The sequence below is a fragment of the Salarias fasciatus genome, chromosome 14, assembly GCF_902148845.1.
Source record: "Salarias fasciatus chromosome 14, fSalaFa1.1, whole genome shotgun sequence".
Taxonomy (NCBI): Eukaryota; Metazoa; Chordata; class Actinopteri; order Blenniiformes; family Blenniidae; genus Salarias; species Salarias fasciatus.
In genome coordinates, this window is record NC_043758.1 from 31,569,130 (window position 1) to 31,595,670 (window position 26,541).

Genomic DNA, 26,541 nt, shown 5'->3' on the forward strand with positions numbered 1-26,541 from the left:
CATTCTCAGCTGGGTGGAGGTCAGGATTCTGACTGGGCCTCTCCAGAGGGTGTACTTACTTCTGTCAAGGCCATTCTTTAATTGATTGACTTCTGTGCTTTGGGATGTTGTCCTGTTCGCCCATCCTCTGTTGAGCTTCAGTTGGTCTTAAGGGTTCTTGACTCCTGGTTTCCATGGCATGTCGTGCCTTTTTTCCTCCACATAGCGTTGCGTGTTCCTTCCAAGCATGTTGATGTTGGCTTCAATCGCCCACACAATATTTTTCCAGTAATGCTGCAGAACATCCAGGTCCTCTTTCTTCAAACATGCAGCACTGTGTGTTTTTCAGGAACAGCAGGGGCTTCGTCCAGGGTGTCCTCCCTTCAACTCCAGTCGTGTTTAATGACTGGAGTTGAAGGGAGGACACTGACTGTAGATTTGTCAGCAGAAATGTTAGCATGTGCCAGAGATTTTGATGTCTTTAGCTGACGCTCGATGATTATTCATCTCATTGAGCATTCTTTTTCCACCCAGTGCTGTGGATGTTTACATGATGTATTCAATCACAGCATGACAACATACCAATTTTTTTTATTTTATGTAATATTAGTTTAACCACACACACACACACACACACACACACACACACACACACACACACACACACACATACACACACACACATACACACACACTCAGAGCCCTCTAAGACCCTTCAGGGATGACTGTGATGGCAAATAAAACAAACAACAACAACAACAACAAAAAGAAAAACATGATGATGATCACTATTTCTCTGAGATCTCAGGGAAATGTGAAATTGAATTGTTGGACAACAACAACAACAAAAAAAAAACATATTTTCATAGATGTGTCCTTCAAATCCAAACAGATGGAGATTTAAACTGAGAAATATGCTGCTTTTGAGGGAAAAAAAAGTTCTGTTTCCTAAGAAAACATAAAATACATCCAATTATCTTCTTTTCTGCTTAACCCCATTAACAAATGGGGCTGTGTTAATAATAAAGACAGTAAACAGGCCTCTTTAACCTCATTCATGTGCTGAGAATCCAACAGATGGGGTGGACCTGGTACATGGCAGAAGCATAAGGTTAATTTTTTGTATATGAGTTCTGCTACTTTAGTACTTTTATCTTCGTGTTTTATGCTGAATCCCATTTCACCTCTTAGCCCTCCCCCTTGGCCCTACCCCTCCGTTTTCCGCATTCACGTGGAGGGGTAGGGTGTCCCAATTGTCATTTTGACGTAGGGGGAGGGCCAAGGGGGAGGGCTATTCACCCCTCTAAACGGAGAGTCTCCCGAGGCACACTTCAAACGGAGGGGTATGATCCAGTGGCGGCTGGTGGCGAGTGACGCTTGTTTTATCCACCTACACCGCGACTCGCAGACAAGGTGAGTTCACTTCCGCATTGGCGGGAGCGATCGTTTCCACACCCGCGCATTCCAGGCGCATTCCAAACACAACAGATGGACGATTATTTTCTATAAACTGGTTTCTTCAACACTGCCCGCCTGGAATGCGCGGGTGGGAAAGGAACGCTCCCGCCAATGCGGAAGTGAACTAACCCCGCCCGACAGTCGCAGTGTAGGCAGACAAAACAAGCGCTCCCACCGCCGCCCCTCGCAGATTTCCCAGAAAGTCTTGCAAGATCGGCAAGATAGTGGCGTCCGCAACGAAAGAAGTTCATAAATGTAAGTATTTTCACAATTACTAAAGTTTTAAATTGTAAGAAAAACATTCCTCTTCGGCAAACAATTGTCGCATCTGCCTACATCATCGGCAGCGGCGACTACTGATGACGTACGCAATTGTCGAAGGGGTGTTCCAATTTGGAGGGGTTTACTTTTGGCCCTACCCCTTAGCACTCCGTTTCAAAGGGGTAGGGGCAAGGGATAGGGCAAAGGGGGAGGGCTAGAAAGAGAAATGGGATTGGGCCTTATTCTGCTTTAGGGACTTCAGAGACTCAAGGGCGTAGGTGAACATAGGGCGAGCATAGGGTGGGTGTAGGCCAGGCATAGAGGAAGTGTAGGGCGGGTCTAGGGAGAGCACAAGGCAGGTGTAGGGTGGGCGTAGGGAGAGCATAGGGTTCGTCTAGGGAGAGTGTAGGGTGAGGGTATGGCTAGCGAGTAGAAAGAAGAACAGCTAGCAGGGCTCATTTCTTTGTGCCATATTGAGAAACCGCCCTTCAGCCCTGTTTGATCAGGACCTGAATTCACTTTGTAGGAAAGTCCCCCTGAACTTTCCCCTGAATCCAGATCAAACAAGTGAATGCTGGCCCCCTTGAACCCGTGGGTCTTGACTCCCCTGCAAGCAGAATTTTCTGTGGGTGTAGCTAGAGAACGTGACACTGAGCGCAATGCATGGGTAACAACAAAAACAAAGCCAACGGCGCGAGTCAAAAGAAGCAGACACATGAAGAAAGAGTTGGAAAATGTCTTGTGGGCAGACGTGTTGCGTTGAGACAGTGCAGACGCTCATTGATAGATGGTCAGAAGACTACATATTGGGTGCCTGTGGTGAGCTGCTACATGGCCTCTAGGGTCAGTGAGCCAAGTTTCTTCTTCATTAGGTTTTGTTGCCTCTCTGGTCAGAGTTTGTTTCAGGCAACAGCGCCCAAAAAATGAGCAGCTGTTGTAATTGCATCACATTGTCAAGGCGTTTGGTCCCTTCTCAAAAGTGCAGTGTGAAAGCAAATCAAATACAATGAAGGTGTAAAAAAAAATCCCTCCTCCCCACGCCCCCTCCCACCCCACCCTACTCCTCCCAGATAAAGAACCCTTGACTGTGGCTGAGGTGTGCATGCGCAGTAGCAACATTTCTGCCACTAATAAGGAGATGTTACCAGACCGTTTCCAACAGGGGTAGGGGCAAGCTTTTTTGAAAAGTTCCACCTTGCGAGCTGCTTTCAAAAAGCTGTGCTTTCAGAGGCTCTGAGCACCATTGCTCTGTAAGCGGAAACCCAAATTTCAACGAATGTTCAGCATGTTCATTTGAACCTTTGTCGTGTAAACAGACCTTGACTGTCTCTCTTGAGTGGTTTTTGAGCTGTTTGGTGTTGTAGCACTCTGTTCACTTTTCTGGTTACTTGCTGACTCAAGCCTAAAGGGAATCCCTGTAAAACACTATAAACAACTTTTTGAAGCCAAAATCAACACAGACAGTGCTGTGTGTCAACAGTGCTGAGAGGAATAAAACCCGCAGAGGGTCCAGAGACTTCAGGTAAAGCTTCCACCATGGCTCCACCTGCTCTCCTGTCTGCAGCTCTGCTGCTGCTGCTGCTTCCTCTGACTCTGATCTCTGCTCAATTTTCTGGGGTCGCTCTTTCTCCAGATAACGTAGTTCCCTTTGAGGTGGTGGTGAAGAATGAACTGTTGCAGTCCCCTCAAATGAACTACACCATTTATGTGAAGTTCAGAGGAATCCTGCTGGGAGGTATGACCAGACTCATGGAGTCCAGCGACTCCTTCAGGTAAGATTCTGGCATCAACTGCAGCTCCGTGGAAAAATACAAGGTTAATTTGCTTAAAAAAAAGAAAAAAGAAAAACCCTCTATAAATGGACAAGTTTAGGTTGTTAAACTTTGAAGTATCTAAAACCTTTCAAACCTGAAGGGAGTTTTCAAATGAATGCCGAGAAACTTGGAAAATTTCCTTTTTGTTTCAGTCAGTAGTGAGTAGAATAATTTGATGGCAGTTTGAGGAAGATTGGTGAAACTCTGCCTTCTTGACATCTGCATCTCTCTGAAATACTCCTCTTCATTCCTTCGTTTTGTATGTTAATCTTTACTTTACTAACCAACCCATCACACCAATGACAACCTCATACATGCAACACAAATCAGTCACATAGACTGATCCAGAAATTGGCTTTCAACGGAGTTTCACAGAAAGAAGTGGGTTTTACATCTCGTCTTCTCTCCTCCATTGTCTTACCTGCCACATGTGAAGATAACTCTGCTCTGATCTGCCATTTTGTTGTGGTCTTTTGGTTGTCCGCCATGTTGGGATTTGAATTTGTAGTTCTTCCATCTCATTCCTCTCTCAGAGGCAGTGGTGTATGGTAACTAAGTACAAATACTTTCTTACTGGACTTAAGTACATCTTTCATGTATCTGCTCTTATAACTAGAGTAAATAATATATAGCACACTTTTACTTTTACTCTCATACGTTTTGAAACTATTACCTGTACTTTCTACTCCACTGCTGTTTGCAAATAAAGTGAAGTAGAAAGTAGTCGCCCAGGGATCTGCTCTTCAGGAGAGGAAGTTCAGACTGAGCGCCACACCCTTCTTCGTTTTTTTCCCAGACTGTTTTCCAAACCAAGCCACAGCGCCATCTATAGTCCGTATTGGAATAACACCAACTGTTCACTGATGGCTGCTCTGATTAGTAAGAAAGAGATTTATAGCTCCAAAAAAATTAAAATTATGTGGTGGAGAGTGTTTATAAAAAAATTGGTGAGAGATTTAGATCTGTGTTTATAAAAATATTCTTTGGTCTCAGGAAGGGAAACATTCAAGAGATGAAACAGCTTGTAGCAGCCAAGCGTTCATAACATTGTCGCTTTTTGATTCTTCATGATCAACTCTTCCTATCACTGTGAAGCAGAATTCTCAAAGACTTGGATTGTTCACCCACTAAAAGGGAACATAAGCTGGTTTAATAGCGCCAGTGAGAGAAAAAAAATAGCAATGTATGTCTTTGTACATATTTTTACTTTGATACTTAAGAACATTTCATATGAGGCACTTTAAGATTTTTACTCAAGTAAATATTTTACAGGTGACTTTTGCCTGTACCACAGCAGATTTCAAGCCAAGTATTTGTACTTTTACCCAAGTATGACTTTCAAATACTTTATACAACACTGATCACAGGCATAGTCACACACACACGTACACACACCGGTCTGCCCTGAGGTTATCTCTTAAATATGAGATTCAAATTCTTTCAATTATCAATAAATACCTTTGGTAATCATTAATTATGATCAATAGCCAAATAGACCCAACACAATGGCACTTCGGCTACTCCCTGTCAGTAGTTTCAGAGCAGCTAGGGATCAGTGACTTCCTGTTCCGTCCTGCAGGTTCAGCTACACACAGGACCCAGACTACGGTCCTTTCCTGGAGAGTGTGAACGGCCTGGCTGGTAGCTCTGAGGAACACACCTACTGGGAGCTGCTGGTGAAACTGGTGAACGGAACAACTGTGAGACCAGATGTTGGTGAGTCTACTGTGACAATCTGTCCTTTATATGAACTCACCGTCCTCTCAGTGACGAAGCACTTCCTGTGTGCAGGTATCGGATGTTACATTCCCAGTCACAATGAACAGATCATCCTGAACTTCACCAGGTGGTGAAGACCGTTCAGGACCAGGACTCTCTGAGCTCTTTGATCATCACCATTAAACCTCTCTGAAAGCTCAGCAGGCTGCAGTGGAAATAAAACAGCTCACAGATGAACGGACAGTGTTGCTGATGTGTCAATTTTATCTTACAGAGCTGAAATTCATTGAAGAAAGTTTGAGGAACCAGTGGAGAAACCTGCATGAACTGCGGGAGGAGAAACATCCAATTCTGCTACTGATTCTCATTTTTACAAATATTGGTACACAGAAGAAATGACTGTTTCAGTCACAGTTTAATCACGTCTAACACTGCTTTTGTGTGTATGGCAACCCATTTGAGCCTTTATTAGAGATCATTGATATTCAACTTCAGGTCGATGTGTCAGTAAACTCTTTAGCAAGGCATTTCAGTGCAGACTCATGAGGACCATTTTGGGCCTCCTAGTGAATAATCGAACCTTACTAGTAACACTACTCAGCCCAACTTGTAGGCATGTGTCACACACTAGAACGAGAAGAAAGAGACGGAGCGAGTTTCTTAAAAAAAAGAAAGCATTGTTTATCACGGTCGATACGTCAGACTGATCAGTACCCATGACATTGCACAATACAAAGGCATGAAAAAAATGAAACATTAAAATAGGTATTGCATCTTCCAAAAGCTAACTTTCCATTCATAAATATTGTCTTGCGATTTGGGGTTCACTGCAGTTTCTTACAACAGAATCACAGAGTTTCTCTCTAAATAGGCAGAAATCATCTCTACGAATCGAACGAGCGCGACGCAACACCGAGAAATGACAATCAGCAGACATTCTGCGGAGTCCATAGCTGGGCTCCTTTTTTTTTTTCTTCTTTTTTTAAAGTACAGTACAACACTGAAGGCCCGGAGGAGGAGGAGGGGGAGGGGGGGGGGGGGGGGGGGGGGGGGGGGGGGGGGGGGCTGCCGTCACATGACCTCTGAGACCTGCCGAGGTCACACACACCACATGGCGAGATGAGTGAATGAATGTCCGTGATGCTCCACCGCAGCCTGCTCCTGCACGCACACGCACACACACACACAGAAAAAACAGAACACAGAAGGGTTTCAGTGTCTCAAACTTTCAATCACCTTTGTTTACCAAAACAGTGGAACAGCGGGTAGTGGTTTGTGTGCTCCCAGTGTGTGTGTGTGTGTATTTCCTCCCACAGCACCAAAAGCATGCATTGCATCTGTAGTTTACATGTCAGGTCAGTAGGGGGTGCTGTGTTTCTGCACTGCACCAGTCCAGCCCTCCTCTCAGGTCCTGCACTACCTGATTGACCAGATTACACCCTTCCATATTTTACTGCATTACAAACAAGGATTAATCATTCTTTCGCATTTTGAATTTTGCATACTTTACTTCAAAACTGCATTAAAAAAGCAGGAAGTGAACCAAACAGTACATCAGCCTCGCTACAGGAGCCAGCAATTGGCTGATACGCTTCTCTTGGGTTAAATTATAGGACCATGCACGAAATCAAGACAATGTGTTCCAAGTCAAATCATTCTATCAAATACGGACATACACTGCTCACACAATATTCAGGATATTAGGCTTTGGGGTGAAATGTCACACTGATTTTATTTCACGAACATAGAAGCATCAGTGTTGATTTTGTCATGTTAAACAATTCATAGAAACTAAAGCCAACCACACTGGAGGATATAACACAGCTTGTCATGTGACTAGTCTACAGCGTCTGAGGTGTCGTGTCCTACTGCTCCTCAGCTCTGGGTTCAGAGTTCTGAGCCTCCATGAGCCACTCAGCTGATCCCAGAGCTTCTGTGTCTTTCTGTGGCTCTTCCAGTCTCTCTCCGTCTCTGCTCCACCTGCTGAACACACTGGTGTGTTCAAAGCCTTCAGTCTTGGTCTCAAGGTGTCAAAATCGGAACAGCATGATGAGGAGGACTGTGTGAATAAATCCCTATTCTGACTTATTCATGTCATTTATTGGTCCACTCACGGAACAAACACTTGTTAGAGTACAAAATGCTGAAACATTGAACAGTTGGTCGTGTACCTTCAAAAGTTTGGAGAAGATCACATCAAGTTCACCTGGAAAGGTGAGACTGCATTTTAGATTCATCCTCAAATTTCACCCCAAAGTACTGGGCTGGATAAGGCACTCTTTTCCTCTGGAGGCCTCCACTTATACACACACTGCACCTGGGTGTTTCAGGAAATCTCACGAAATGGCTTTAAAATGAACATGAAGAGCAACAGCTGGAACTGACTCAATGCATCAAGTAAAACAATTGTATATGTGTCCACCAGAGGGCGCCGACACTGCAGAGTAGATCTGAGCATCAGTTTGTGTAGATCAGCTGGTGTGTTAAAACTGCCCATGTGAGGTTAGGTGGAGGAATCATCATGCTGCGGGGCTGTGTCCATACTGGGAATCTGCTGCTAGGTTGCCCGGACTCCACTTAATATCAGCAAATTCTAGAAAGTAATTTCAAGAATCAGTCACAAAAATGAAGCTATGCCGGATATTTCAACAGGAAAACAAGCCCAGCTGAACTGGAGATGTTTTGTTTGGAAGAATGGAAGAATCTAGAACTCAGACCATCGTTACAGGCTACAGGAAGCATCTAGTGGCTGTTATTGTGGCTAAAGGAGGCTCTACTAACTACTAAATATTGATGTGACTTTTCTATTTGGATGGCTGATTAACCCACTTGTCTCATTTGTTTGGTTGCTGAAAATGAAGGTGCTGAATCGATCTCCAATGACCTGTACAAGAAAACAATGGAAATGCCCAAACGTTTTCATATGACGGTAATGAAGGCTGAGCTTACAAGAGAATGAATACTGCCTGCAGTAACAGAGCCGATACCTGATACAGGTATCGGTACTGGTGAATCCCTATTTATTTTCCATAAATGCAGTGCTGGTCCCAGACGGTACACACTCTACATTTTGATATATGAGTCACACAAGCAGTCGGGCAACTAAAAAGAAGAGCGACTTATAGTCTAGGAAAGTTCCTGTGTGAGGATTTCATCAGATACACAGCATGTAAGAACAGGGAAGGTCAAAGGGTTAATAGGTGAAAAATACCTGCTGTACATTATATTCTTTGAGGACAAAAAGAGTAGTGAATTACATAGAAATACAGTCTGTACCAAAAACTCATTAGAAAAAGCCACATGTGCATATTTATATTTATTTTTATTAATCAGAAGGTTCAACGCTGTAATGCTACAGCATTGTATTTTCAGAATATTGTACTACTGTGACAGGCTGTTACATTGTAACAAAGTATGTCTTTGGACAAGGGGAAATTCAGCACCCGTGTTAAAAAGGATGATTTAGGAAAAAGTCTCTGTCAGAAAAGACCCAAACATCGTCTGACACGCTGTGACAGCAGTCGGGTATAGAGGATATCTACCTGGAGACGAGCTGCTGGCGCTCCTAACTGGGGTTGGGTCTCTCTGCAGACTTCTGCATCTGTGGAGGAAGAGTGGACAGGTCAGCTTCTGCCAGCTCCGGACAAACGGACAAACACAGAGAGCGAGTGAAGGCGTTTCAAGCATGGAGGAAACAGGTGCACGTTCTTCTAACTACCAGCAGGAGGCAGAGGTGCTCTTCAAGCCAACTGAAACCCAGAGAACACAAAAAGGAGACTAAAAACAAAATAACCAGCTGAAGGCCGGAGACATGGAGGCAGCCGAGAAGCTGAGAAGGGCCGAGAGGCTGTGCTGCACGGCCGCAAACTCAGGAGAGAACACAAAAGGAGACGATGGAAACCTGAAGCATGATCATCCACCGCATCGACCCATGGGTCAACTCAAATCACACACCAGAAAAATGTGGAAAAAATAAAGCGGATAACAAAAAAAAAAAAAAAAAAGCTCAATAACAGGCAGAGGTGTTACTGTACCTGTGATTGTTCTTTTAGGAAATCAGGTAGCTGAAATTCCCCCTTAAAGACCTGGAAAAACAAAGGGCCAGCTTTAGAGGTTTGAACCTTCAGGGAGTCAGCAGGAGGTCAAGTCTGCATCGCCGTGAACAACGAGTCCAGAAACCTCAGCGGGGGGCGAGAGAAAACCTGCACCAGACCCAGAACACCAGAGCTACAGACGCAGCTGAGGGGAGGCAGTGGTGGGAGAAAAATACAGTCAGACCGGGGAGAGGGGTTTGGGGTTGGGGTTGGAGTCCTGCAGGAGGCATGAGGGTGTGTTTCTTAGAATTTCTTTCAAGGAAAGACCTCTAGGAAAAAGAACAATCCACTAACGGTATCTATTCATTGTTTGGATTTGGAAGCTTTTCTTGTCTTTAAAGTAAACCGATGGAGCTTTCGGTCCTTTTGTAGTGAAGTTTCCACTAAATTAGATGGCGATAAACATTCGATCTTACACGGATTTCATTTACCTCACTGCCCAAAGCCACAAATTTCTTATTTGACTGATTGGGCTCACGTCTAGTGCAGACAACTCTATGAGAAAGTTGATTTCAACATGAAAATGCTCAACAGGTTTATTCACGCCAGTCTGACCAAGCGAGGACGATGATTCACGGACTTAATGAACTTCAGTCTAAAGATCCGATTTTCCAACAACTGTTTCTCACTTTAAGAACAAAGGGCCATAGTCACACTTTCTTTAGCTGTTTGACTTGTGCTATTAATACATCAAAACATACTTGTAAAAACCTCGTGCGACCACTAGAGGCCACTGCATGACAGCAGAAAGCTGCTACACCCCCACAGAAAGACCTCCATTATTGCTGTATCTACCTGACAACCAATCAAAAATGTTAGTGGAATATTGTTAAGCTGCATTAAAACAGACGATTTAGTAATAATATGAATAAGTAATTAAAATTTAATAAAAGTAATCACAGGTAGGAAGAGGCTGTAAACTACAACGTGAATCTAAAAAAACAATCTGAAGTTTGCTGTGTGCCGATCGCTGAATGGCAGCCTGTGATGTATGTAAGCAGGTATAAAACAGAAGTTATCGCCATCATCTGTTCACGGAAAAGAAACTAGCAGTATGCAGTGTGGTATTTATGTGTTCGGAGAGAAATCTCTAAAAAGGGAGGAAAAAGGGAATATGGCCGTGGTCGCGGCTCGGAAAGAGAGGGTAACTTGTCGACACAGAGCATCTTTAGCTGTAGCCGCTCAGCACATGCACCGCGCTGATCAGTGCATCATTTCAGATCTTCAGTTCCTGTTGGAGCTGAGCGGGTGTGTATCGAGGTGCTTTACTCTGCAGAATGTGAGGAGAGAGAGTTCCTGCTCCCCTCAGACCGGAGTTATTAAAACTTCCCCCACAGAAATAAACTCATTCCGTAATCCTCGTGCGTGCCTGCTCGCTCGCTCGTTAGCCCAAAATCAGCACGGGGCCAAAAGCGGAACGTGATCTGGAATGATTTCCAAAGCCAGAGACGTGTTTCTGATTTTCTCCTGAGTGTTGCTTCACGGAGGCTACCGGACACACGGAGCAGTGTGAACTCTAACAGCAGGCCACACACACTCACACACACACACACACACATCATAAATCCGTCCGCTCTTCAATCTACAAGTCAGTGTGCCACCTGAAAATGATCCGCTGAAAAGTTCAAAATATGGAGATGAACTGAAGCACTGCTCAGCAGCACGGGGTGATACAACTAATCAGATCATCCAGTCAGCTGATCTGATCAGCAGGACGACTGCATGCCTGATGAAAGCTGGCTCCATTCACGGGGAAAAGACCACTCTTACTTTTTTACTTTTGGAATTCCTGAAGAAATGTGGCTTCTTTTTTCTGTTCATCAGTTCATCCAGTAGGGGGCAGTGCACATCGTTAATCCAATCATCTATTAAACAGGATGAAACTATAAATTCACCAATCAGTGAGTCCAATACTATATGGAGTAAACATACCCGACATTACGCCCTCTTTCCCGCCATCGTCTGGCCACTGGGCGACCGACAGCGGTTCTCTGAAGCTAACACACATTGGCCTCCTTCCTCTTTATCTGGGACATGCTTTCTAATTACAGCTACGGTGAGTCAGCACCTCTGCCCATGGTTTACTTTTTCATTAGTGGTGCAATTACACACTACGACCCACACCGAGTCTGTTCTGAGTCCACCTGTGGCCAAACCACTGGTCCATCCGGCAGCGCCGGGCTTCTCACGGTCGCAGCCGTCTCTCATTTCAAAGCACGGGAGTTTACAGAAGGTTAAAACACTGCGCCAGCTCCAGAAAGGGTGGGACGTTGAGTAAAAGGTAAACCAAGCCAGTGAAAAACACACTTTGTTTTCTCAATAGATAAGATTATTTGACATTTTGAAAATGATCAGGAATAAATAAAAAAAAAAACACATCTTGCTCCACACAACCCAACTATACACTTCAGACCACAGACCACCACTTATTACTGAACACACGCTTCTGTTTTAGCTAATAAAAGTAAACACACCACTAACGAAGATTACTTTTACATTCTTCTTACTGCTGTTTAACAAACTATCAGCTACAACTGCTAAACACAGAAAGACATGCTACTCAACGCATTATATTGATGAATGGATTTCGTGATTCATGTTTTCAGTCCCACATTTTGGAGCCATGAACGACTTCTCCAAACCGCCGCGTGAATGAATATGAAGGGAAATAAGTGAACTCATCCCGGGTCAGCCGGGGTTCCTGCTGGAACGGGCCGCAGGTCGGAGTGCAGCTCCAGCTTAACGACTGCAGCCCCCTGAGTCCCAGGAGGGGGGGAGGGGCCGGGTTACTGCCCATTAGCAAGGGAGGGGGTCTCCTTCCTCTCTCTGAGGAGGAAGCTTTAATGGGAGACACTTTCCTCAAACAAAACGCCTTTATCTCAGCTGCGCTGTGAAGTTACTGTACCAGATATCGGCTGAACTCACAACTCCTGCATTTAGGCGTGAAACTACGAATGGGATGGCTTTTAAACTTCCTTTTTTTATTTAAACACCCTCAACACTCACTACAGCAGTGTTTCTCAGCCTTTTTCATAAGGGATCAAACTTTTTAGCATTGTGAACTCGGGTAACCTCCCCACCTCCAACACACAAAAAAACAAAAATAATGAAGGAACCTTAAAAGATACTTTACGCGAAATGCAGTTACTTCATTGTATTTTGTAACAATGACTTCCTCTTTGGATTTTACACTTTGTTTCGGGGAGTTTGGTGTCTCTACTGAGCCACATTCTACATAACAGTCTTGATACTCAATTTATGTTTTACTGTGGCTTCATCTTTCTCTTTGGCCCATTGTTTTCTTGCCGTTTAACGTTGGGAATCCCACACATGGGATGTTCTGGCACAACAGACCTGTGTATCAGAACCACCTGCAGGCTCCTGGTAATCTGGTTTAGATAATGGTTGAAATAAATGATCCTTTGTGTTCCATATGCAGCACTCCTCCTCTCATGCTGGAGTCTGTCTCCGTGACAGCTGAACCTCTCTGGAAAAAACGATGTAAAATAAGAAAATGAAATAAAACTTACAGACCTCGTCATGAAAAAATGTCACAGTCAGAACAGGCTTGCCAGACCCTGTCTGTTTTAAGCATAACAAGCTTAAAGTTGATTTATTAGACCAGGGCACGAGGCCATGGTGAGTTAAGTATCACAGAAAGTCCACAACAAATCATAGATGATTACACAGATTAGACGAGGCTGAAACAGTTTGGTCTGAGCTGAGAAGGCCAGTAAACTTTGTTAAGTTCTCATTAATGGATCTTTCCAGAGTTTTATCTTGCAGATGGTTTCATGTACAAAACTCTGTCGAGGTCTGAGAAATGAATCCTACCACGACATCGGTCAACTCAGAATAATGTGATATTATTAGCAACGCCGGAGAGCAACTCCACTGACATTTGTGTATCGTCGCTCCACTAACTCATCTTATTATTGTTAGTGTAGAGAAACCGAGAACTTATTGATCTTAATATCCATTTCTCACCAGGGATCAGAACAACTGCAAAGCCACTTAAAAGCTATTGATTGCGGCTTCAGGAGCTGGGCCCGATGAGCCTCATTTACAGCAGGCTGGAGCGATCTCTGCGGCCACAGCGTCGGAGAACGGAGGGTGAAGCAGGCAGACGGGACTTTGGAAATGAGTCATTAGTGGACAGGTTCAGTTCAGGGTCAATGCAATTTGTAGTTTTGTAGTATAATGAGCTGGAATCCCAGGACGGAGCTCTGCAACCTCGTTTTTTTTTAATGACTTCCTCACTGCAAAAACAAACTGACTACTCTAACAATTCATCAATACATTGATCGGCTGACTAACAATTAAACTGATGTCTCTCTTTTCTTCTTCTCAAAACTGAATACTGACTTCCATCTCCTCGCTAGATCAAAGTTATGAGAGCAATCTATCCACGTTCCACGATGTGCCATGGAAAAACATATTTGTTACTTTCTCAAGTGATAGTTCTTCACGTAGGTTCAAGGAGCAAAAAAGATCATTGACCTTAATCTCCAAACCGGACTGATGGTGTGGAACCGATCCAACACATCTTGTTGATATCAGAAGTCAGAGGAGAACGGACTGCCTGGTTTGAGATGATCAAAAGACAACAGGAACTCAAAGAACTTCTGATTCCAACCTGTCTGAGGAGTCTGCACCAGGACTGGACCACAGAAGGTCTGAGGAGTCTCCATTTCTACGGAACTTGGTATAAACATCAAGAGGACTTGGACCAATCCTGCCTGGTATCAACAGTTCAGCTGCTGCTGGTTTGATGGTCACAGTGGACCATCTTTGATGGAGACCTCCAGTTTTGGCTGGAATAAGAACTGGCTGAGGATTACATCTAATGGAGCAAGAGCTTCATTCACACCAAAAACAACAAAGGCCAGCTGAGATAAAGCTGCTTTCGGCAGGTCAAGCCTCCTTAATCTCTCACGTCTCTCGTCACAGCCGGTGGTGAAACCTGGGCTGCCGAGGAGACGGAGCGCAGGGGTAAATGCTGGGATGAGGCTGAGCCAGCGAGCATTTCCACATGTGGTGAGCCCAGGGCTGCCTGCCAGATGTCTTATGCAACGCGGTGGAGGATTTGAAGGGGCGCTTGCACTCAGGGAGCATGGCCTTGGTTTCTTTGAACTCTGATAATATTTTGAGTGGCCAGAGAAGAATTCAAAGAAACAGTCGCAGGAGCATGAATGAATCTCAGAGGGGGGAAAAGAGCAGGGAAACTGAAGAAAAATGGAGAGAGAGAAAAGAAAGATGGCACTGAGGAGATCAATAAAAGCAAAGTCCAAACAGTGAGTTCTTACATAAACACTGAGGCTGCCAGTAAGATTCCCCTGGAAACCCATCCAGCAGCACAAACACAGCTACAACAACATTTTGTTTGTGCCTCCCCATTTGAAATAAAAAGAGGATTTCTCACAAGAGAAAGAAGAATAGACTAAGGCCTTAGGTTTATTGTTGATTTATATCCAATACATAAACATGAGTTAACCCAGAACATCAGTATTTTCCAGGATTTTAACAACTTTTTTACATACATACATACACAGTAGGCCAGTGGGTGACATGGAAGTCATGTTTTCACCCGTTTACACAACGACAGAGACGGAGTGTTGTCAAAAAGTGGTTGGGTCTCAGTTCTCCTCTGCGGGAGGAAACAGAGACGCCAGGCCTGCAGCTGAGATGAAGCAGAGGAATCTAATCAGAAAAACACCTGAAATCTGACAAATTGAACTCAAACACACACACGCTGTCAACAAGGCACGCAGGTCTGGTCAGGATTGGGAAATGGTTATATTCTGAAAGCATCGCCATGGTGAGAAGTTTGGCATCTGAGCAGGACGGATGCAGAAGATTGCTTCAAAATCTCAAGCAACCCATGAATCCTTTGGATCTCAGATGATCAGTCCAGATTCTGAGGCAATGAAAACCAGTGCCACATTTTTTTCCCCCTGCAGTTCTTCTTACCAGGAAATAGTTTTAATTGCAGTAAACGGCGGCTTCCTGATGTTTCCACTGTGTATTTTCTCCCAATGCATCGTGTGCAATTCGTCATCTCCTTTAGAGAGGATTATGAGTTTCAAATACTTTAGGAGGTGAAGTCAGGTCAACTGGAGAAAAAATATTGAGGAGTAGCCAACCGAATGCAGACAGACCTGATTCACTTCCTCAAATCTCTTATCCGTGTGTGTTCCAACCTGTGCTGAAGTCCAATTATATGTCGTACTGAATTTACTCAGTTGTTTTGACGTGACAAACATCTGTGAAAAATTAAATTTCAGTTAGGTCATCATGTGGATTATATCAAGAAACCACTTATATATGAACATATACCACCTGGAACCACTAGAGGTCTCTACATGACGACAGAAAGCTGCTAACGGACCACAGAAAAATCTGTCATTACTCGATCTGACTGACAGAGCAAGAAAAACACCTTCTACCAGGAAAGGTCTCCACAGAGAAAGAGATCTCCAAAAAGAAAAATGTCCACAGTTGATTTTTAAGTCGAGCTCGGGAGCAGAAAGAGTTCACAGTGTGAGGGAAACTGAAGAAACCGTGATGAAGAAAACAAAGATAGTTTAGGAACTAAAGGCTAAAAAGGTGAGGAACAATCCACAGAAGGTTCTGGAACAGCAGCTGATGGATCTGGATTATCAACACTCACATCTGGACATGGAGGATCAATGTCCTGATACACCAGAGAGGCTTCCAAATGTTTTTTCAGACGCAATTCATACTTAATCTGGTAAAAGACTGAAATACTTACATGCACGAATGTCATTTTAACGATGTTCAGTGAATGTTTGATTATTTTACAGCAAATTCACAGTCAAATCTCACCATGTTGTTTTCATCATGTCAATGATGGTAACTTCCATACGGTCGTTTAAAAAAAAAAGTTATACAACTGGAGCGAAGCCAGATGATGAGGCCCACAGTTTTTCCTCTCATGTCAGCAGCATCTTTTAACTTCTCTGGTTTGTATGCAGGAAGCATCAACGTCTTGTAAGCCGAGGTGACACCCCGAGCTCTGATTTACTGCAGAGGAGAGACACTTTGTTAGAACAGTAACAATCTCTCCTTGAACTGGCACCACAGGCCACCTCGGCTTGGTGGTAAATGGTTTTCTTGTATTGAAATGACAGAGCAGACGGCCGTCCTGACTCTGTTTGCAAGGAGCTGCTCGACTTTTTTAGGGAGCACGGTTGTGTGTGCTGAGCTGACAATAAATCATTGTTGTGTTCGAAACAGTTCACTTTTACACAATGGAGCTTCAGATGAACAACAGCTGTTTGCAATGACTGCAGCCCCGAGGGCCGATGCAGTAAGCTGCATGTCCAGCTCAAACTCAGTCTGTGCGCACACACACTTTCTCTGTGGTCCAAAGTGTGTGTCTGCGTCACCTGTCTACACAATCACATCAACTTCCTCCGGTGAGCCCAGCTTAAATTAATGAACTCCATCAGGCTCAAAGGATACAGAAACGGAAACAGAGTATTGATATAAGTATTTATTAAATACCATTAGGCCTCCTGGTTGCTGCTAAACACCATGTAGCATCACTACTGTGTGAGCTCTAAAACTCTTCAGCATGTTGCAGTAATGACTAGTGAGAAGGCCGTTCAACCAAGCAGTTGTATGCATGATTAGTTTAAAGAATAAATAGTGAAGATGTGGAGGGTCTCAGATGTATGATCCAACTGATGGGGATTAATAATGGATTAAGTGTAAAATCAGGGCTGTGACATTCCACAAACTACAGAAAAAGGGTTTGAATTCGACTACTTTATCCACAGTTTCTATGTTTGTGCATATTTTCTTTTCCAGCAACGTTCCCCAGTCTCTAAAGTCTTGAAATGTTTTCCACTGGAGTCATAATGCTCCCGACAACGTGACAAAGTGCAGCGACTTCACTCTCTATGCATTCCTGCTTCCCCTCACACCGACGGAAAAACAGACCCGACGAAGCACCGTCAGGTCGACGGTCAGCTTTTCCACAGAGCGAAAATCAAAGTGGAAATCCCTCCCCCACCGAGCGACGGAGCAGATGCTCATGCTCCAAATGAGATGAAACACAAGCAGAAGACAGAATGTGACTGTTGCATCCCTTTTACCGAACGTGCACTGTCTCTCCCGTGCATGTATTGATACAGTCCTGATGTAAAAATGACAGAGTGATGCTTTCTACTGAGACGGCCCCTCCTCCGGGTCTCTGGCGACCCCCTCACTGGGTCCAGGACCCCAAGTGGAGAAACATGAATCTCTGAGATCATCAGAGCTTTAAGTTTCAGGAGGCACGCCGAGGTTCTTCGTGGAAGTCTGTTTCTCCGAGCAGCGGGGCTGCAGCAGATGTGAAAAAGTTATATGGACTTTAGTGTTTCCGGAGGGAGCTGTAGAAAATCTGAATTACTGTCTCATGGCATGAATCGACCAAATTTAACACAGCGCCGGTTGGATCAGAAGGGAAAAGCGGAAACATGTGCAGGAGGCCTGCTGGACAGCTGATCTGGAGGTAATGCAGGCTATGTAGATTATTTTTGTAATATTTCTTTAGTGTTCAATTTGGCTGTTAAAAATGAACTTTTTAGAAAGACTTAATAACGTTTATCTCTTTCATTCATTTCATGACCAAAAAATGTACACTTTTACTCTAAATTAACTGCTAATGAGGATTTGATCCTGTATTGAGATTAAAATCCCATTTAGACAACAATGATTTCAAGTGAAAACACAAACTTCCGACTGGTCCTTGGAGCAGAAAGGTGGAACTTTTTGAAAATGCTCTGACTCCATCACCATGGAGATTAGTGAAAAGACGTGCGGGTTCAGTCCCATCAGCACTGCTACTGCTCATGAGCACTATGGACGGAGTAAACTGTCCTGCACATGCATGAATAGATGGACAATAACAACAATGGCAGCCTCCGGATTACTACAAACACACATGAGGAAACATATCAAAAGTCAACATTTTTGATTCGATAAGTTAAATGTGGAGAATGAATAAAAGAAATAAAGTCCCAAAAATAAGAACTCCTTTGAAGGATTTTTTTTTTTAATGAGTTTCATGAGTTACACTGTTATTACGAGTAACACTGAACACGTGGAAAAAGACACAATACTGACTTTCAGGATGCAGCAGCTCTAATCTATTAGCAGCTGGATGACCCTGAACTTTGTCTGCACACTTGTGATGATATGAAACGAACAGAGTGCAGCTGTGTGGAGCAACTAGAGTGAGCAGGTCATTTCCTCCATTAGACTGTGTCGTTTCCATACTAATAAGAACTAATCCCAGCTAAGAATGAGCAGAGAAACTTAACCATAGATGTTTACTGGTCCATCATAGGACAGACAGAGACAGACTGTCACACACTCTCACACCTACAGCAGTCAGAGTCTCCGACTAACCCCTCAGGCATGTTTCTGGACTGTAGGAAGAAACTGGAGCACTCTGAGAAAATCCAAAGTCACACAGAGAAGCTGACCCTGGGCTCACACCCACAACCTCCTGGCTATAGAACAAGAGTCCTAATTGGGACACAACTCTGTGTCCCAAGCTGCAATCCAGATATCTTATCCTTCGTGAACCTCTGCAAATGTTTACTCTTCATGTACCCACAAGTCAATGAACAAAGCTGGCAAACTGCCCCTGCAGTGTCCATTCAGGTCCTCCAGTCCGACTGGGAGATGAGGAAGCAGAGAAGCGCTCACTGATGATTTGGCTGACCAAAGGGACGCCTGGATACATGAGCTCAGTCTAGACTGGAGGGGGGGGGGCAGCGTGAGGAGACCTCTCCAGATCCAGCCTGGCTTTCATTTACCTCAGATGTTGTTTGTGACGGCAGCTGCTGTCGCTGCTGCTCAGCTGTGTCGGCTGGCAGTCACAGTGAAGTACAGAGCATCACCTGCTGGATACACATTGTGAACCCAACTGCATCATTCTGGTGTTCAGTGCTGTCACAGTTCATTGTGGATCATCTCTGCAGCAATGGGATCTCAGCCAGCCTGAACACTTATATGGTCACATAGTATCTGATCACCCAGTTCAAGTTAAATTTGTCTGCAGTAGGCGGTGCATGAGGCCTGGACATCTTCCCAGAATGTCCTTCTTTTCTCAGGATATGTCCAATACAGCACTGTCTCTACTTTTGGATCCTTCTGAACAACTTAGCCCGGGAGAAGTCACGACTTTTCACTTTTTATAGCCCTAAGAACAACTGAAAAGTACAGTTCCTGCTGTTTCTGCTGATGCCTCCAGATCTTATTGAGCCTTTTGAAGTCTGAGCTCCCAGCGCTGCCCTCTTTTCCCTGTCCAGTGTTCCCCTGTCTTTCGTCACTTTTGAAATTTAAAAAGGTGAAATTTAAAAAAAAAAATAAATAAATAAATAAATAAATCAGGAGAAGAAGAATCAACAGCTGGATGAACTAGATCGGTTGTAGTTCTTTAGTTATTTTCTTTTTGAAAATATATTTTGTTGCTGTCATGGAAATAATTATGTTGCTAGGGGTAGGCGATACAAGTGATAAACTTCTGCCTATACCCTTTCAGTCAATGTATTGTTTTAAGTGTAAGAATTATGTTTCTTGTGTTTTCCTGTAAAAAGATGACTGAAATAAACTTAACTAACTAACTAACTAACTAACTAACTTTTGCCCCCAGGTAAGTGAAACTGTCTGCTTCCTGTCCCGCTGCCTCTCTCTGTCAGTATCTCATTGTTCCTGCCGTTGATCTCATGATGTGATCACCCGTATCACATTCCCCTCCCACACGAGAAAGAGAATCTTGGACACTCAGCAACTTTAAAGATTGCAATTGCATGAGAACAGAGATCTACTACTATGTTTGTTTGGGAAAAAGATGTATTTGGGAAAGTATTTGACTAAGGCACAAGCAGTCAAGACGTATCAGGAAACCTCTCAGATACCTGGAAAAGCTCCAAACCTGATCTCAGAAGCACTGAAACAGCTCCGAGTGTTTAGACAGCAGATGAGAGGTCAGGCACATGAAACACAACTAAACAAAGTTTGGTTTGCAGCACAGCAGAACCACTAATCCTCCAGTGAACAGCACTTCACCATTTCTGAAAAAGACTTCCAATGAGACCATCACAAGAAACATACGCCGTTAAAAACAACACTCATTGTTCAGCTAAAGAACCTCACACAGATGGAGACTTTTCTTCCTTACATGCCACAATTAATCTTAACATCTTCTTCATGTGAAGTGATCTACTAACGTTGTAATTGTTGTCTGGAGGGCCCAGTTCAACATGCAGAGATTTCAGGTACCTTAACAGCACTCGGACCTCGAAAGCTCAGTTTCTGCAGCCCTGAAGAAATGAAAATAAAGCAGACTTCCAGCCCAAAGCTGAGCTGCAGAGCAGGTCACTTGATCGCTCAGCTGGAGGGAGAGGGTTTAATAAAACATATTCTCCTCCAAAAATAGCCTCAACTTGAAGAAGGTTAGACATCTGGGAAGGACATTACTGTAAAGGCAGAAGAGGATCACAAAAATGCACCAGCGCAGAGGTTATGTAATAACAGGAGCAGGTCAGCCAATAGCCAGATGGCTCCGTTTCTCACTGTTTGCACCGAAGACACTGGAAACCAAATGTATATGCATGGAAAGAAAGTGCAAACTACCATGAACAGAAGCGCTTCCTTCATAAATGTCACATAATACAAAGCGATACCAGTAGTGAGGAGCAGCAGAGTCCACTGTGTGAAAATCACTGTTTAAAGAGAGACGCATAAAAAGTAGGGATGCATCAGAGTCGTGAAAGTTCCCCGATACAACCTGACGAATATTACGTTTTGTCATCTGTCAACAACGTCAGCAGCAAGTAGGCAAGAGAGCATCAACAACGGTATCGGCAAATAGCTAAAGGTTAGGATTCATAATTTACTCATCCTTTAAAAAAAGAGATATTGGTGCATCTCTAATAAAGGGTTTCAAAACTCACAGTATCTGAAGTGCTCAAAGTCAATTCAAAGTCAAGAGCATGTAAAAAAAAAAACAAAAAAAACTTACTATATAAAATACCGACTTTAATATACTATGATTGTTGTCTCTTTCCAAAATTAATTAAAATCAACATATAATGATTTCTTTAATTTAGTGCACTTTTAACCATGAATTGGACAGTCTGAATTGATGATGTAAGAAAGCTACTCTCCAGCTAAACCTATGGTGGAAATGCTACTGTGCTAATTTCCTTAGCAGTTAAGATAAAGAGACAATAGATGTCGAGTTTCAGCTGCAGAAGAAGAAATAAAGGCGATCTCAAGTCAAACATTGTTTGGGGAAAAAAAGCACTCAAATGAAGCCTTTTCTCACAACTCAAACATATACATACTGATTTGATTTGTGACTCCATGTTGGTCGTGTGTGTGTGTGTGTGTGTGTGTGTGTGTGTGTGTGTGTGTGTGTGTGTGTGTGTGTGTGTGTGTGTGTGTGTGTGTGTGTGTTATATGGTGTAAAGGTCTTCTGTTGTGTGGTGATTGGAGTAGTCTCCAAGCCCCAGGCCCCTGCTGTGTGTGGGGTACTGGAAGGCTAGATGGATGGATGGCTAAATAAATGGCTGGACAACCCTGCTGGATGCTAATTTTGTTTATCTTGGGAAACCCAGAGCCATTTCAAATCCAAGTGAGAAATCTAATCTCAATAAGTGGGTCTTGAGGCCTCCTTAGCGCCTGATGCCAGCTGGCCGTGCCTGGTTTATTCCAGATCCACTGCCCTCTCTCCAAGAAAATCCAATTCCCTGAGCAGCTCTTTGGGACATGAACAACTGAATTCTTCCCCCTAAGCTGCATGAAGGGGACACCTTCCTTCAGTCTGGTCGATGACCAACTGTGGGACAGCAAGATGGAGACTCCAAGTCGGAACTCCAACACAATGAATTCCACCAAATCAAAGAGAAACAAACCTTTGATTTTTCCACAGTTGGCTTCTAAGGCTTAAAAAATGCCTGATCGTGATTCAGACTGTTTGACAAAGCAGTCAAAGCCTTAAGTACTGACTCCAGCTCCATCTTTTCCATTGGCGTAACATTCCATATTTGTAAAGCCAGTTTTCTAGGAAACTGTAGCCACTGCTGAATCTTAAACACTGCATCCAGTTTCAACACTGGACCTCAATGGAAGGGAAACATATTACAATATGTTGTATTTTCAGGCTGAGCCAGTCCAGTTTATGGGTGCTGCCCAGCTACCAAGCACGAACACATCGTTTATCTTCAACATTCCTACACACATCTGTAACTTCCATTGCACTCAATCAATGTCTGTTTAAAGCCGCAGCATTAGACTGATGGACGGGCTGGTTTTGTACTCACCCGTCTGGTGTTGTCCAGCACTTTGGGGTCAGGGCGACCGTAGTTGGGGGGGTTGGCGTGCGGGTCGTAGCCCAGCCTGGAGAGCATGGGTGCGATGACGGCCATGTCCCTCACCACGTCAGCTGGAATCTTTCCCACCCACTTGGACAAGGCCTCCACGTTGACTGGTTTGATGACCTGATCTGTGGACCTCTCCACCCTGACAGGACACAGATATGAGGGTTTCAGTGGTGAGATCAATGAGAAACCAACTTCTGACACAGATGAGAAACGACTCTTAGATCAGTGGCTTCCAACCAGAAACATTGTCATGCAAACAGTTGACGCGTTGAACACTGAAGACCGCACTGTGGAACGAGCCCCAGTCTCTGTTTGCTCAGCTTGTCCCCACATGCCCCGACCTGCCATCCCTAACTCCTGTTCACTGGGAGCATCTAATTGGCTGTAATTGGACCATAAAGCATTATTAAAGATGGCTTCCAAACCTCCATTTCTCAGCAGGTCCCCATTAAACATGCTGAATAAATGATCTCCTGCTCTGTCTGGTCGATGTCCAGGCTGCATGCATCACAGTTGATATGATTTAGCATTGCTGACCTGCCTGTCTCTGCAGCAGCAGTCACACACAACTCAGGAGGAGTCTGTTTGATGTGAATCGCACTGACGATGTCAAAAGTCTGCAGAATCAATGTGACTCGAACGCATCACGCGAACGAGTAGATATCGCTAAATATACAGAAATGGCGGCTTCTTCTTCTTCATGCACCTGAGGCCAGTGCTGCTTCTGTTTGAGACAGACGCATCTGTCGTCTTCATCATCCCACTGCTAACCTCGTAAGCCACGTTAATTATTCATCATCTGGAATCAAATATTCATCCAGGGAGGGAACTGTAGCTTTTGTTTTCTGGAAGAAGCAGACAGAGATGTCAGATCTGCCAGCATGCAGATGACCACTCTCTTTAAGCTGATAACAAAGCAGGGAGCATCCTGATAGATTCCTATAATTGACAGAGTGGAATCCCATTAGCATCGGCCCTCTCAGCGGCTGACAAGGGCGAGTCTGACAGACATCAGCTCAAACGCATTCGGATAATCAACTGAGCTGCAAGTAACACAATGCATTAATGTCACTGAGTGAGTGGAGGCTGCATCCACACTGCGCAGAGATGAGAGGATGGCAGCATGTCTGCTTCTATTCCTCGTACAAACCGGGTGATATAAACTCTATTTTCAAAATATTAGATTGAAAATTCTCAACAACACAACAATCGATGTTAAAACTAGTACAAAAACCCAAACAGTTATATTGTCACTGTCAGGCCAACGTTTAGTAACAATGACAAAAGTCTACTGGATACATGTAAGGCTCATAATATGATAATGCCTCAGGTGATAATACTTTGTATTTATGTTATTATTAAAGAAAGCTTTGGTGTTTACAAGGCAACGTTCTGAAAATGATGTCTGTTTCCACGGCAATGGCAGAAAGCTTTAACTTTTGTGAAGAAATGCTGAAGAACAAAAGGCTTGATGGGATAAAGCTCTATAATCATTGTTTTAAGGCACACGTCGTGAAGCGAGTTGCTGTTGAATGTGACAGGCAAAACTATATGCAAGCTTCAGAACAAAAACATAAGAGAAACAGTTTTGATGTACTGATTAAAGGTGCTGTAGGCAGGATTTTGCTAGTCAATGCTAATTTTTCTGTGTTTTGTTTGGATTACATGTTAGAGTATCCATTGATAATCCTTTAGGAGTGTAGTATAATTGCACTACCGCGAGGGCTCAGCGTTTCCATCTGTCTCTGTTCTAAGCTGAAAAGGATTCTCGACCGCTCCAGGTATTTTTGACCAGTCAGAAGAGCCCCTGAGGCTTTATCCTGATTGGTCGAGGGGCGGAGCTTCAAAGCTCTGCTTCTCGTGAACGCGCATGAGGAAGTCCAGGCCCGCATATTTACCTGCCTCGTCGGACATAACATCATCAAAACACCACGGAGGACACCGTCTGTCTCTACTGCAATTCTTAAAAAAAAGGCTTTGACCCCAGGCCCGCCGTGAAGAGGTCACAGGTGAATCAACCCGCCGGCGCAGGCGGCCATGACACTGCCGGCCCCGCTTGGCACCCCGAGGTGGGCACGACTCTGGGTTTCAAATCGCCATCATGGATGGGTCAAATCGCCATCTTGCGAAGGTAATCCTGCCTACGGCACCATTAAATAGAATTTATTAACAATAATGGCAGAAATAACTGATTTTCATTTGTACTTGGCGCCACAAGATCTGTACAGACATCACATTAGCTTCTTTAAGTTTTTTTTTTTAAATATTCATGCTTTTCCAGAGAGAATATCTCAGCCTAATAGTCTTCAGATGTATGACTGTCATATACAGAAAGATGACATTTCTGTTTAAAAACTGTAATCCTCCAGTCCAGTTTGTTCAAAGATCAATCCTGTCCTTTATCTTCTTAGATCTCAGCAACAACCTGAGCTTGGAACAATGTGGCACAGGGAAAAGTGGAAGATTGGCCTCCCTATTGATTACCTGAACAGTATCTAACAAGGTCAGCGGTCCATTTCTCCCAGTGCACATCTGGAATTCTGATCAGAACGATCAATGTGAGGTCAGGTGAGGGGAGGGATCAATACCGTTTTACACCCTTTTACTGTCATCTGGCCAAATGTGGCACAGAGCCGGTAGAACACACTGTGTCCATTAGTCCAAAGCACCACACACAGACTGCAGAGGCCGCTTCCTGCTGGTAAAGCCCCCTTTATTCTGCTGGGCGCTACATTTTAACAGCAACCTTACACATAAGCTTTTTTTTTTTTAATTTATTGATTGATTTAAATCTCAATCTAAAAATGAAAACAATAAAATAAACATGATTTGCTACTGCCAGGGTAACAGTGTTTTATCTGTTTTGTTAAAGGTGATCAAGTTACTTCAGAGACCAGAACCCCCATCAAAATACTGCACTGGTCTGAGTTAAGACTTTTTCTAGGAAATAGGTTGGAAATACATTACTGTGTCACATTCCAGGGCCTTGTAATTAGCTCCAGGGTGGACGGTTCTGGCAGAATCTGCAGTTAGCCTATGTAGGGACGAGAAGCTACCTGGGCTGAGTAATGTTTTTTTAAAGGCTTTTATGTAACCAGAAAACATCTGAGAAGTTCAGTAAATTTTGTTGATGCATCCCGTTGCCAAATATAAAAATAATACCTTCATAAAAACAAGATTTTGGTGCGAAGAGCCGAAAACTCTATATATTTTTCTTCCTCAATAAGTTTTTGCAACTACAACTATTTATTGTATTATTTACATATAAATAATACACACAATTATTTATTATTTATGTTTAATGCAAAATAAACATGTGAATTGTGAAAGAGTGACATGCATTTAAGAAAAATGAAAAAAAATCCATGTTTGTAGGGTGTCAGCTGTGTCCATCTCACTTCAGTTCAGGGAGAAACTAGAGGGTGAAAAACAAGGGAAATGACAGTACAGTAATGCACAGACATCAGCAATTCCAAGTGTTTTTGTGCGAACGAATAGAATATATACATGAAAATGTAATATCATCACAATAAGTAGAATTTCAACACCTTGCCAATTTTAGACTTTGTCTCCTGGTAAGGTGTCTCTTTAAATCCTGCTGCAGCTAAAAATGTAACAATGGCTCAAGTATTTGCACAGGCATCTCACAAGCCAGACTCGACCCTTTGGCGTCCCGAGTTTGGCCCACGGACCATATGTCTGACATCACACATTGTAAAACTGCCATCCTTTTTATATTGTTGTTTATGAGCTCTACAGCCATTTAAGTCCCGCCCTTCAAATGCCCTCATTGGTCGAGATGCTCGATATCCC

The 26,541-nt window shown here is 43.6% G+C and overlaps 1 protein-coding gene across 2 annotated transcripts in view; it reads right to left on the reverse strand.

The window, feature by feature from the left end:
• Positions 1–6,275: 6,275 nt before the first annotated feature.
• Positions 6,276–26,541, reverse strand: part of tpst1 (tyrosylprotein sulfotransferase 1) — a 48,069-nt gene continuing 27,803 nt past the window's right edge. Inside the window, exons 3-6 of one of the 2 annotated variants that reach the window (XM_030108753.1) lie at positions 22,669–22,867; positions 9,266–9,316; positions 8,774–8,832; positions 6,276–6,392 (exon numbers count right to left, since the gene is read on the reverse strand). In XM_030108753.1, coding sequence (XP_029964613.1) covers positions 8,797–8,832; positions 9,266–9,316; positions 22,669–22,867 — 286 coding nt within the window. In that variant the 3' untranslated portion in view covers positions 6,276–6,392; positions 8,774–8,796. The remainder of the gene's footprint in view (positions 6,393–8,773; positions 8,833–9,265; positions 9,317–22,668; positions 22,868–26,541) is intronic. The other variant, XM_030108754.1, reaches the window with a different exon arrangement.